General features: G+C 63.5%; 2 protein-coding genes across 2 annotated transcripts in view; one reads left to right on the plus strand and one right to left on the minus strand.

Annotated features, from left to right (window-relative positions):
* Nucleotides 1–5,877, plus strand: part of F751_4631 (hypothetical protein) — a gene marked incomplete at both ends in the record, with an annotated part of 8,039 nt that extends 2,162 nt beyond the window's left edge. The window contains 14 exons of the mRNA XM_011402026.1: nt 35–305; nt 531–755; nt 1,014–1,627; nt 1,860–2,016; nt 2,154–2,313; nt 3,094–3,202; nt 3,357–3,611; nt 3,786–3,945; nt 4,135–4,478; nt 4,632–4,797; nt 4,937–5,089; nt 5,229–5,300; nt 5,415–5,492; nt 5,626–5,877. Of these exons, the coding sequence (XP_011400328.1) occupies nt 35–305; nt 531–755; nt 1,014–1,627; nt 1,860–2,016; nt 2,154–2,313; nt 3,094–3,202; nt 3,357–3,611; nt 3,786–3,945; nt 4,135–4,478; nt 4,632–4,797; nt 4,937–5,089; nt 5,229–5,300; nt 5,415–5,492; nt 5,626–5,877 (3,016 nt within the window). The remainder of the gene's footprint in view (nt 1–34; nt 306–530; nt 756–1,013; nt 1,628–1,859; nt 2,017–2,153; nt 2,314–3,093; nt 3,203–3,356; nt 3,612–3,785; nt 3,946–4,134; nt 4,479–4,631; nt 4,798–4,936; nt 5,090–5,228; nt 5,301–5,414; nt 5,493–5,625) is intronic.
* A 3,850-nt stretch (nt 5,878–9,727) lies between these two features.
* Nucleotides 9,728–11,349, minus strand: F751_4632 (hypothetical protein; the record flags this gene model as incomplete). Its single annotated transcript, XM_011402027.1, has 6 exons — nt 9,728–9,832; nt 10,041–10,396; nt 10,504–10,579; nt 10,730–10,909; nt 11,112–11,229; nt 11,327–11,349. 6 exons carry the CDS (start codon nt 11,347–11,349, stop codon nt 9,728–9,730), a joined length of 858 nt encoding a protein of 285 aa, XP_011400329.1.
* Between the last annotated feature and the right edge of the window lie 1,396 nt (nt 11,350–12,745).

Here is a 12,745-nt window from a genome sequence, read left to right on the forward strand (position 1 = left end):
CCGCTGGGCCACGAGGGCCGGCACGGGGACCCAGCCCGCGGCGCGTGGCGACGTCGCTGGCCACGCTGCAGGAGCAGGCGGCGGCGGGCGAGGCGGAGCTGCTGGCGCGCCTGCGCGAGCAGGCGTCCGAGCTGGCGTCCTCACGCGCACGAGAGGCGGCGTTGGCCGCGCAGGTGGAGGCGCAGGCTGCCACCATCCGCGAGAACGGGGAGCTGGTAGAGGAGGGGCGCCAGCGCGTGCTGCAGGTGCTGGACAGCCTGAGCCGCGAGGGGCAGGCGCTGGAGTCGCAGCGTGCGGCGCAGGCCGTGGAGCTGGAGGGCCTGCGCGCCGCGCACGCCGCGGCGCAGGCCGAGCTGGAGGCCCAGCGCGCCACGAACGAGCGCCTGGCCGCCGAGGCGGCGGCTCTGCGGGGCGGCGCCGCACGGGGCGGGGCCGGCCGGCGCCCCCCCGCCGACGCTGGGACGCAGACGGAGGCGGGGGCGGGGGAGGGCGCGGCGGAGGTTGGGAGCGAGGCCGCGCCCGTCGATCAGGACGCGCGCGTCGCGCGGCTGGAGTCCGAGCTGGCGGACAGCCGCGTGCGCGCGGTGTCGCTGGCGGCCGCTCTGGAGGGTGTGCGCGGCGAGCGCTCCGCGCTGGCGCGCAGCCTGGACGATGTCTGCGCGCGCGCCGAGCGCCTGGCGCGCGAGGTGGAGCGCCTGCGTGGGGCCCGCGGCGAGGGTGAGGACGGCGCGGCGCTGGACGCCGGCCACGACGACGTCAAGGCGGCGGGGGTCGCCGGGGGGCCGGGCGAGGTCGACGTGGACTCGGCCGGCTCCGACGGGCCGGCCCCGACGACCAGCGACGCGCCCGCAACGCCGCCGCCGTCGACGTCGGCGCGGCCCTCCTGGCGGCGCTCGCAGGCCGGCGGCGCCGCGCCCGGCACGCTCGGGCACGACCGCTCGGCGACCTCCCCGCCCACCTCCCCCCTGCCCCTGCGCTCCGACGACAGCGCGCGCCTGGCCTTGCTGCTGGAGGCCCGCGACGCGGAGGTGCGGCGCCTGCTGGCGGTGATTGAGGTGCTGCGCGGCGAGGTGGGCGGCGTGCCCCTGCCCCGCGCCGAGGCAGTGGCGGTGCGTGACTCGCTGGCCGAGAAGCTGGCGGAGCAGGCGTCGAGCCACGAGGCGCTGCTGGCGGCGTACGCGGACCTTCAGTCGCGCGTCAAGGCGCTGAGCGTGGAGCTGGACGCGGCGCGCGAGGCGGCCGCGCGCGGCGCGGGCGCGCTGGCCGCCGAGGCGACGCGCTCCGCGGCGCTGGCCCGCGACCTGGTGCGCGCGCGAGAGGATGCGCGCCCTGTGCAGCTGATGCTGGTGCACGTGCGCGAGACACCGCAGGAAGCGCTGGCCTCCTCGCCACGCGAGCTGGCCTGGTTGCAGATCGAGTGCCAGCGCCTGGGCGAGGAGAACGAGGCCCTGGCCGCCGCCGCGGAGGCCATGCAGGAGGAGCTGAGGGCCAGCGCCGCACTGCTGCGCCACTCCAACCCCAACCAGAAGATCCAGTACACCCAGCGCCTGAAGCTGGAGCTGGAGGCGCTGCGCAAGGAGTGCGCCGCCGTCACCCGCGAACGCTTTACCCTGGAGCAGTGCATCAGGTGAGTGAATTTTGTGAGTGAATTTTGTGAGGGTGTGGGGGGGGAAATGGGAGGAGGAGAGTGGGCTGCTGGGGGAAGAGGCTGAGGAACAAGGCCAGGCCATGGGGCGTTTCTGTCCCGCTTCTGTACGTACCAGATTCCTAGCCCTGCACCAAACTGGCCAGCCAGCCTCTCCTGGGTCCCAGGTGCTCAGCACGACCCAGTCCCCCTTCTCCCCCCCCCGAAATAATAGGTACCTCGCGGTCCTGGCTGGGCACACGGAGGCGGCGCACCTGTCCCAGGATGCCACGGGCCTGCAGCCCAGAGTGGCGGCGGCCGCCATCCTGCCAAAGTCTCTGGCCGGCGAGCAGCGCTTCTCCGTCGGCCTCATCAGCGCCCGCCAGTTCCAGGTGCGGATGCCGGGATGGGGCGGCGAGTGGTTTCGATTTCGAGAGAGGAGTGCCATGGCCCGGGGATGCAGTGTCCCGGGGTGATGCCGATGTGTGCATCCCCTGCGTCCATGGCCATCCTTGCCGCTGCGCTGCAGGGCGGCACGGAAGCCCCGGAGCCGCTGAGTCCGCGGGTCCTGGCCCGCGAGTCGAGCGACGTGAGCGACCTGGGCCTCACCCCGAGGTCCGGCACCGGCACAGCCGGCGGGGAGAGGGAGACGGTGGAGGTGCGCATCCTGCGCCACATCTCCCGCGTGTGTGGGGCTACGAAGCTGGTCACCCCCCAGCCGCCCAGCGAGGAGGAGGAGGAGGCGGGCGAGGAGGGCGAGGCGGCGCCGGAGGCTGAGGAGGAGGGACTGGTCACCCCCACCCCAGCCATGGAGTGAGACACCCGTGCCCATCCTATTCGCAGCTTTTATACAACAGCCTGCGCGTCAGCCCACGGCGCCTCGCGAAGAGTGCAGGAAGCATTTCCTGTGTACATCCATCCCTCAATGATTCGCCACATTTTCTGAACTGATGATTCCTGCCTGCGACCCCACTCATTTGCCTGTAACCCATGGTAGCCGACCGGGGAGCACCTCGTGCAGGACAGGATCGCCTCGCCTCTGGGTCAACCAGCCTGGGGTTGCTGGGGCACCAGGTACAGACCCCCCGAAACGGCACCGCGTACAGGCCGGCAACCGATTTGCACTTCGCACTGCGCACCAAATCGTACAACTCAAAGCACTTGAGCCGAGTATGCCTCGTGAACCCGCTCAGGGTCCCGACTGGCGTCCCTAGGTGTCGACATGCGGAGATGGCGGACCCGCTGGTGGGTGGCTGTCTTCCTCTGCATCGCCCCTCGTTGCTCCTGGGGAACCGTCATATCCTCGGGCACTCTGACATCGTGCGTCAGCAATGGCTCGGTGGGTCTGAGTGGTCCCGATGGGGCTGGGCGACAGCAGTAAGGTTACCGCCCATGTCAAGGGCTCGTCCCCATGTCAGCAGCCAGCAACAACTTGCAGCAAGACCCTCCTTCCTCCATGCTGCAGACAGACAGTACTGAGCTCTCCTGCTCCAAGAAGATCCTGGTGACCCTCACACTGGCCAACAACAAGCTGTATGCCTCTGATGAGCTGCAGTTCACCCTCTCCTGCGTGAACAGGTACGCAATGGAGGCCTGGCCTGAGGGGATGGCTAGGCCATGCAGATGAACATATGCCCACCTCCGAACCCTCCACACCCTTGTAAGTCACAGTCTTCCCCTCTGTCTTCCACGCCGCCCGACCTTCTCGCCACACCCTCACCCAACCACATAGTGCCACTGGAGTCTGTCCCTGCCCGTGCGACTACGCCACCGACGCCACCTGCACCTGCCGCGACCTGGCCCGCAACATGACCATCTCCATGACCAAGGGCGCGGTGTATGCGCTCTACCCGCTCACCTTCAGCAGGCGGTACCAGGGCGCGCCGACGGAGACCATCGTGACCACGACGGTGGAGAACTGTAACGACGAGTATGGGGCAGTGGCTCCCACCTGCGGCTGGGCGACCCTCAACGGCGTCAATGTCCTGTGCGCTGGAGATTGCTCCAGGGGGGAAGGGGAGGAAGATGGGGGTTTTTGAGCCGGGCCGCCACGCTTGGCTGTTCTGGATCGCTGCACCAAAGTATGGGCATCACGTCAGGGTTGGGTATTCAAACGGGACCTGAACCCCACTGCCTCCATCGCACTCCCCACGTGGTGCAGGGACTCGCAAGGCTTCTGCTGTGAGTGCACACTGGTCAACGGATACTGGACCAACTACATGCGCGGCAGTCTGTACTGCCCCGCTGCCGCAGGCAAGTCTCCGTCCCAGTACCTCGCCTCCGCGCACTGCCTACGCTTCAACGACGACTGGTGGTTTGTGGTGAGACGGTCGAGACTTGGAGGGGGTGCGTCACGGACTTGTAGCAGGCGAGGAGCCGCCGCGGCGGCATCAGACCCTGTCACATCACCCCCTGGGGCATGCGTGGCGGGAGGTGGTGGCATCCTCGGAGAGAGGAAAATCGACAGCGGCCCAGGGTGCCCCATCCCACGCCGCACTCCTCCTACACAGGGGTACGTGGTGGGCAACTACCAGATGGACTTCAACATCGCCTTCAACGTGACGACCACCAAGACCGGCGGCACCAACGCCACCAGCGAGACCCTGACCGTGAACCCCTCCGTCCCCATTGTGCGCTCGGCCGACAAGACTGTGACGGCCAGCCTGCTGGGGGACCTGGCATCCTACTCCCAGATCCCCAACCTGGCAAACCACTACCTGATGGTCATCCTGGACAGCCTGAGCGACACCCCCTCCGTCGCCTTTTCCAAGAACAAGGAGACCTGGATGCTGCTGGATCCAGCGCTGGTGGACCCTGCGGGTCTCACCTGCGACAAGGTTGGCATCACCTACTCGTGAGTGCCGATACCATGAGGCGGGGGACAGGGGCCGGCATGGTCTAGACACCGTGAGGTCCCTGGCATGGCTGCTGATGTGGGACCTTGATCCTCAGGAGGGAGCAGAGGGTGCTGCCTTCCTCTCAAAGCCGCCACCCCCCGCGCTCACAGAGGCTTCCGGGTGAACCTGGCGGATAAGTGCAACATCCCAAATGGGTACTGCCTGCGCAACCAGCTGGTGGACCTGTACTACGCCGACGTGGAGAGGATCAACGCAGGTCACGACCCACTATACTTTGTGACAAAGTACAGTGGTGGCGTGCAAAACGAGCGCCAGGTGCGGAGGAGTAGGTGGAGCCTGGGCTGTGTGATACAAGTGCACGCCTATCATATGGTTTGTGCCTTCGCCCTGAGCAGCAGAGGGAAGGGCGGCACGGTTCCTGTTCGAGAAACCACGTCCCCGCATCGCCATGCAGATGACATACAGCCTGAGCTCCTCTGGGAAGACGACATTTGTACTGAACCTGCCCGTGCCCTCCCTGACCCAGAGCCTGGTCACGCTGGCTGTATCTGCTGACAGCGTGCAGTTTGTGTCCAACACCTCGCCGGCTAAGATCCAGAGCACCCAGGTGCGGAAGGTGTTTCAGGGGTGGAGTCAGAGACTGGCTCCAGGCACCGAGGATGTCCATCAAGCGAGCTGATGCGTCAGACAACAGGGGCCTCGCTCCTCGTCCACACTTCTGATGGCGTCCCCCCGTCCCATTGCAGCTCTGCACGCTGTATGACGTGCAGTGTGGGACCTTTGAGTCCCTCGAGGGGTCTGGCTACCTCACTGTGACGGTGAGTGACGGCCGAGGGCTGAGGGGCCTCGGGGGGCTCCCCAAACTCGTGGTGGTTTGCTCAACATTGACAAGGCTTTGTCAAACCAAACCCTGAAACCCAATCGCTGCACAGCTGGAGAATACGGGAACCCTGACTGCCGACTACTACGTCAGCCTGACGAGCTGCAGCGACAACGTGGTGAAAGCCCTGGTACGCCTGTTCTGAGGCTGGGCGAGGTCCTACTCTTGCCTTGGATTGTCTCAGGCTGTCCAGCAGCCACCATACTCGAATGAGCACAGGTCCAGTCGAGTCAGTCTCTCGCTCCATTTCCCTGCCTGCCCAGGCCCAGTATGCCACGATCAAGGCTGGCGCAAAGTACAACTTTGTTTTCACCATCACCATGGCCACCGACCAGGCCACGTCCTCCACCTGCTCTGTGGAGGTGAGGGACTCCCAGGGCGACCTCCTGGACAGCACCGCCGTCACATGGGCCACCCTCGGCACGGACTACGGCCAAGAACCACAGGAAGGAACCGCCTCGCCTCCGGTGGGCGACGCCGGGAGCCATTGGTGCTGGGCCTTGGCCTTGCCATGAGGATGGGAAGCATGGAAGTGGTGGTCGGTCTGAATTATTAGCCCATGTCAAGCGTCGAGTGTATGCACCACCCATACATTTGTGTGAAGGACCGACAACAGCCGCACCAGCTTCAGCCAGTTCCTGTGCGTCCCTCACGCAGTATTATGACGACTCCACCATTGCCACATCCTTCTCTGGCTGCAACAAAGTGTGCGGCACCGTCTTGTCCCTCAAGTGCCTCGTCAAGTACTCGTGCTGGTACAACCTTGCCGCGGTGGGTGGGTGTGGATGTGCTGAGGGGAGGGTGTTGCATGCATGTGACTCCTGAACACAAGCTCAGGAGGGGCGAGGGATGCCGGTGGGCAGCCGCGAGCTCCGCCAGCCAGTGTACAGACTACAACCCGGAGCAGACTCCCCTGCAGCGTGTCACCCCAGCACCACCTTTGTCCCTGGTGCAACCAACTTTGCAGGGCCTTGGCTCTGCTTCGGCCGCAGGCCTCGCCATAATCGCTCTGATATGGGCTGCCAAGCAAGGCTACATCGTTCCAATCCTGGGAATGGTCCTCCGTCTGCTCTGCTGCAGCGGCCCCTCGTCGCACCGCAGCAAGGCAAAGAAGGTCGCGCCTGCGCAGCCCCCTTCTCCCCCCAAAGCCGACGCCACAGTCACACTCGATGCCGGTGCGGCGTCCAAGACCTCGCTGCCGCCAGCAGGCCCCACAGCTGCAGCTGACAGTGGAGCTCTCCTGGGAACTGGGCCGCCGCCACCCGGCTTCAAGCGGCTCAGCTCCCTCCGAAAATCCTGGCTGTGGCCAGGCAGGTTCATGCCAGGCGGTGCGGGACCACCTGTCATGCCCACCGACAGCATGTACGACCAGGCGTCGCTGCCACATCATCCACAGGTGGGGGCACAGGATTGAGCTCGAGGTTCGACGTTCTGACGGGTTTTGCACAGCTTTGAGTGATCGAGGAGAGGTGGTGGTAGGGGACTGAGCTGCCCAGTGCCTCGCGGCCGTACTCATTCGACCTCTGTGCGGATGCCCCATTGCTGCAGAGCATTCCGGCCCCCTGGGCCCCTTCCAGTGAAACAGGGGTGCCCCAGTATGGCCCTTTGGGTTCTTCCCACGTGGTAGCACTGGCAGGCTACGACCCATCGCAAGCACACCATTCCTTTCCCCAGGCTGGCATCCTTCACTCTGGGGCACCATTTTCAAGTCCTGTAGCCCTGGGCGCTCATTACAGCACGCCCAGCACCCCTTGGCAGCACCAAGCAGCCGAGGTAGGCTCCCCTCCTAGCCTGGTCATGGGCATGCCCACCGTGAAGGCTGGGGCCCCTCAAGGGTGGCACCTCCCACCGCCGCCTCAATCCTCACATGCCCAGGATTGGAATGGGGCGGCCGGCGGAGCGACTCAGATGCGATGGGGCACAGGAGAGCCCTGGGTGCCCCAGCAGGCCTCGCCGGAGCAGTCGTCGCAGCCTGGCTGTCATCGGCCATGGGAATCACCACCTGCTCAAACAGCAAGGTGGAGCCATCAGCCGACCTCCCAACAAAGCATGCCGGCCCCCCACCCTAATCCAAGCCATGGATCTCAGTGGGGTTGAATGCACTGCCATTTAAGATTCTGCTTGAGGTGGTGATGGTGTTTCTCTCTTGATTGGCTGCATGCTCGCCGATCTGATCCCCATGCCGTGGCAGACCTGGCGTCTGTATTGTTCGTGCTGCTCGTCCACCATTTGCAAACAGCATGGTGATCACATGCACATCGTCTTGATCGCAACCTTTGCTCCGTGAGTCACGGCAGAACTCTATGGGGCACACCCTTTGGGAACAATACGCTTGGAAGTCTCGCTTGACCTGTGCACCGATGCGTACAATTTCCCCAGGTCACACAGACGCGAACCCTTACAGTTTGAAGCTGGCAAGTCTAGTATGTTCACAGAGGATGGGACGCAATACATGCTCCAGTCAATCGCATGAGATTAATGGAGATGGAATGATCCTGAATGGGGGCTGGTTGGGGAATACATACATGCAAACAAACACGTTTCTCTGTGTGTTGAAACATCCTCGGCATTATCCAGGCACTCTAAACCGTGTCTCCAGATTCTTCAGCGCAGGAACCTGCTTTAATATCCTGGCCAAATTTCTGAGCCATGAAGCTACATTACAAACCCTATAATTGTTTACCTTTGAGTCAGGCTGCAGGTGCATGGGTACTCATTGCCCCAACCCAGTCAATCCTTGAATGGCGATAACACCGCCACCTATATTGCGAGAGTGTTCTTTACGTAAGTTCTGGAACCTCTCGCAGGCACAAGTTTAGATGGTCCAGATACTTGCTATGTAAGGAATCGGGCGCGCGATCATGTGGACTCGGACCAACTCCCCCCAGCTGCGCAGTTACAAACCCCCACTTAGCAATGCATCGTCGATAAAGACCCGCAATAAGCGAATCCAGGCATCCTTTGCTGATGAGATAACCGCCGCTTGTCGAGTTGCAAGCCCAGCCTGTAGGCAGCTCTCGGAATGGGTGGGTGTGTTTCCACTCTTGAATCTGCGGGACAGGCCACCAATCATGCACTGCCTGCCAGCAACGACTACGAGCTGGTATGAGGGGGGAGTGGCGGGAGATACATCTACAGTTCCCATTTGTCGATTATCTCAACGTACAACAATTTGCTGCTGCCGCAGGTATGCCGCTCAAGTAAGGAACTCGAACACGGTACGTGTGCGATGCTCAGGCAATCGATTCCAAAACAAAAAAGTTCCGTTTAAGCAGAATGCTGCCCTATCTGCTCACATCTGCAAGCCGTGCACCACTGCAGTTCTGACTGTGGGGTTTGGAGCGCAGGGCAAGGGCCTTCATGAGAAGGCCACGTATGTGGAACAGTACCTCTCACCCGTGAGTTAGCAAGCACGGTTTGTTGCAGACATTGAGTTTGTGATATTGTCATCCTTGGACCCTGTCAAGTTTGCCTTTCTGCTTGTGCATTTGAATATCTGAGAACACCTTGCACCACCCTTCAACCTGCAGGATCTAATCCGCAAGATCCGCTACTTGTGAGTGAATGGGGGGCAGAGCAGAAAGGGGATGGTGTGGCTGTCAAGACTCGCACGTCGACCGCTTGCATATCAATTGGCGAAGGGGTTGTTGAGTTTTGTCGGCAAAGCATCCCTCCGTGGTCCATTGCAGGGCCACAATCCGCAATAAACTGGTGGGATGTGGAGGAAGCTCTGATGCTGATACTTTAGAGACTGGACGAATGGCAGGCTAGGCTCTAGATCGTGATATTGAAGCTTTGAACATGCTGTTATGCCATGTGTGTCTGTCTTGTTGTCTGCTGATCCCTCGATCTCAACCCCCCTTCTGCCAGGTCCATGAGTATGACTTCAACTCCATTCCCAACCGCCAGCAGTTTCTGAACAACTTTCATATTGCACAGTCTGAGCTACAGGCTGCCCTGAGGCAGCATGGCCGCATCCAGAACGTGCCACAGCCGTCCTCGCAATTCTGTCGCGTCCAGTGAGTGCTTGGAAGGTTTTTCGCTGGATTGTCGGAGACTCGGCACCCCCTCGTCGGTCTCCCTGAAGCCTGTGCTGCATCCGGAACACACACACCAAGTCCCATGGCCTGTGGTTGGCCCGACTCTCCTGTCAGTTTACCATGCAAGGCACCCTACTTCCCCCTGCTGATATCTACCTCGCACTGAAATCACCGCTTGGACTTCAAGTTTGCCGCTGTCTTGCATTGCGATGTCACAGCGGAACCTACTGTAGAAGGTCAGCGTACTGTGGTGGTGCATCATACCATACGAGCAGGGCGTAACGCGGCGGTCAGTCCTGAGCGGTGCATGCACACGCCTGAGTAGTCATGCCCTGCGGTTAAACCACCCCTGCGCAGAGCCCACAAGGCGCTGCAGGACGGGCACCCGCTGCAGGATGGGCGCAGCCCTCTGGTTCAGCGCCAGCCAGACCTGGCCAGGGGTGGGAGATGGGTGCACGGCATGTGAGGTGGAAGTGGTGGAGCGATTGGCTGGGCCTCAACACAGTGCACATCCATGTGCTCTCCGGGTATGCAGCCACCTGGCAGGCTATTCATGGTGTCGCATGGGGGCCTCCACCCACCCTGCCAACCTCCGCCACAACAGCCACCTTCATTCGCCCCCCTCCCCCTCAGCCCACCTGCTTGTGGTAGTGCCCCGAGTGGCCAGACTGGTAGCGCAGCTTGAGCTGGTTCCAGATGACAAAGGCGGTGCCAGCGCCGCGGAGGCCGAGTTGCACCACGGACAGGAGGGTGGTGAAGCCCAGCCCCACCTCCCCCGCGGCGGCCGCGGTGCGCAGGAGCTCCAGGCGGGGCTCGACCAGCGCGTGCACGCGGCCGAAGCTGGCCTGGTACCAGCGCTTGGTGCCGAAGGTGTGGTGGGAGGCGGCGTCGGCGTGGAGCAGGGCGTGGATGGCCAGGGGGAGCACCCCCACGCCCAGGTGCCGGTTGCTGGAAAGGATGACGGAGAGCAGGGTGGGGAAGAAGACCGCGCTGCCTGTGCGAGGGCGGAGAGGGGACGTCGGGGGTGCATGGAGCTGTGCTGGCTGGGGGAGGTACGCTCGCCGCTGCACAGGCAGCTCCGGCCCACACACGGGGCCGTACCAGAGATTGCCGTCATCCAGGGCATGATGGCCGCGGGGAAGGGGGACAGGCTGGGAGTCCCGTGCTGAAGGCACAGCTGCGGGCGGGTGGGTGGACGGAGCATGCTGAGCAGCAGCTACCGATGAGATGGCTGGGGTCAGCAGGTTGCAGCTCCCACAGGTCAGCGCACCAGGCTCCACCAGCGTGCGCCCGGGACAGGGGAACGGCCCCCGCGAGCCGATCACACCTTGAGGCCGTTGGTGAGGAGCGAGAGCTGGCACGTGAGCGTGAAGGCAGAGTGTGCGAGCCGTGGCAGGAAGGGCTGGAGGGAGAGGATGGCCATGAGGACGAGTGCCCACTCGCCAGCAATGATGTACACCTCGGAGCGGGTGGGGAGCCCAGGGGGACCGGGGCGAGCAGTGGCAGCCTGTGCGTTTGCCGGCTTCTCGGCCGCCGGCCCGGCCGTCGCGCTGGCGGCGGCCTGGGATGCCGCATCAGCGGCAGGCACGGCAGGCTTGGCCACGCTGCTGGGCTCGAAGTCTGGATCCTGCGGAGCAGGAAGAGGATGCCATGTGAGCTGAGGACCAGGAGGAGCGTACGTGGCCGCATGGCGCCGCACCCACTCTCACGATTTCGCGCTTGTAGTACTTGGCCTTCAGCTTGAGCAGGGCGTCCTCGGATCCGGAAGGGATCTCGACGCGAGACAGGTACGCCTTCCAGGTCTCATCTCCTTCGAAATCGTACTGTCTGTGGGCGGGGAGAGCTGGTGCATGGAGCGATCACACAGGCAGAGTTGCGAAGCCATCACCCGCGCTCCCTTGATCAGCAGAGACCCCTCACGCACCTGAATGCCTCAAGGGACGCCATCTTGGAAGAATCGATTTGATTAATTCCGTGCGTGATGAGTGTGTCATCAGGTACCTCACATCGCAGCGGCTGCCAGGACCTGTCTCCTGCACCTGCCTGGTACCTCCCGAGCGCGCGAATCGGCGCTCGGGATCGATATTCGACCTCTACACGTCGATCACACACCCTCACACTCTACATGCTCGAGCTGAAGCCCGTGTATACAACAACAATGCCCAAACTCACCTAGTATGCTTAGTGCCAAGCCGATATGGCTTCCCAACCCTCACAGGTTTGGCTTCCCAACCTGGGAATTTGGGCCGCTTCACACTTGGCAGATCCCTGCAAGACCGAGCCGCCTGCACGCACAATTGACGTCGTCGACTTGACACTGGACGACGATAATGTCGAGACTGCAGCTCATGGCAGTCCAGCATGTTGCATATGTGCGTGGGATGGCTGAAGGGGCATGCGTGACTCGCCACCTTTTGCTGGCCTCCTTCCGGAAGCCAGCGTTGCGACCCCCCTTGCTCGGCCTCGATGCAGGCCTGGAAGTGTACGGGGCGGAAGACAAGGCCGAGGTGCGTCCATGTCATCACACATTCTGCTCCTCGTGCATCTTGCAATGGCTGGAGCTGCAGCGGAGATGCCCCCTCTGCAACCAGACCATCACCAAAGGTGCCCCAGGAGGGTCCGCCAGTCCTACGCATGCGGGTGTCCCTGAAACAGGCAAGATCCTTCCTCACACTCTCAATCTGGTTCCAAGCCTGAAGTGCCCCATCGTTGCCCCCCGCTGCAGTCGCTTCCAAGTTCGTGGGTTCCAAGCCACAGACACTCTCAGTGCTGGCGCCACCCCCCAGCGAGGAGCGGAGCGTGCCCGGACTCCCTGCTGTGCTGGAAGATAGCGCCCCACTGCTCCAGAGGCTGCATGCCTTCTTCGAGCACGAGCGGTACAGCCTGGGGCGCAGAACCACCCCCGCCCCGCCGCCCCGCCCCCGATGGGGACCAGGCAGCGTTGGGCATGCACGCCGCCAGCCGCCGCCCCCCGCCGCGGGGCCCAGCCCCTACTTCCAGCGCCTGCAGCGCCATGCCAGGAGCATGCGTCAGCCTGCCACGCCGGCAGCGCCCGGCCCTCCACCTGCGGCCGGCACAGCCGAGGAGATTCTTGGCTGGCGCCGGGCGGTGTACGCCGAGGGGACCTGGACCCGCATCCAGTGGCCGCTCCAAGAGCGGGGAGTCGAGCCTCGTCGTTCGAGGGCCGAGCTGCGAGCCTGGGTGCTGAGGGAGCTGCAGGTCCTGCTGCCGGGCGTGGACTGCACCCTCATCCTCACCCTGGTGCTGGCCCTGTTCGGCACCCCCGGGCCCCATGCGGATGCCATCCGGGCTCTGGACTGTTTCTTGGGCACCAGGACGGCCC

Source organism: Auxenochlorella protothecoides, assembly GCF_000733215.1.
Source record: "Auxenochlorella protothecoides strain 0710 unplaced genomic scaffold scaffold53, whole genome shotgun sequence".
Classification (NCBI taxonomy): Eukaryota; Viridiplantae; Chlorophyta; class Trebouxiophyceae; order Chlorellales; family Chlorellaceae; genus Auxenochlorella; species Auxenochlorella protothecoides.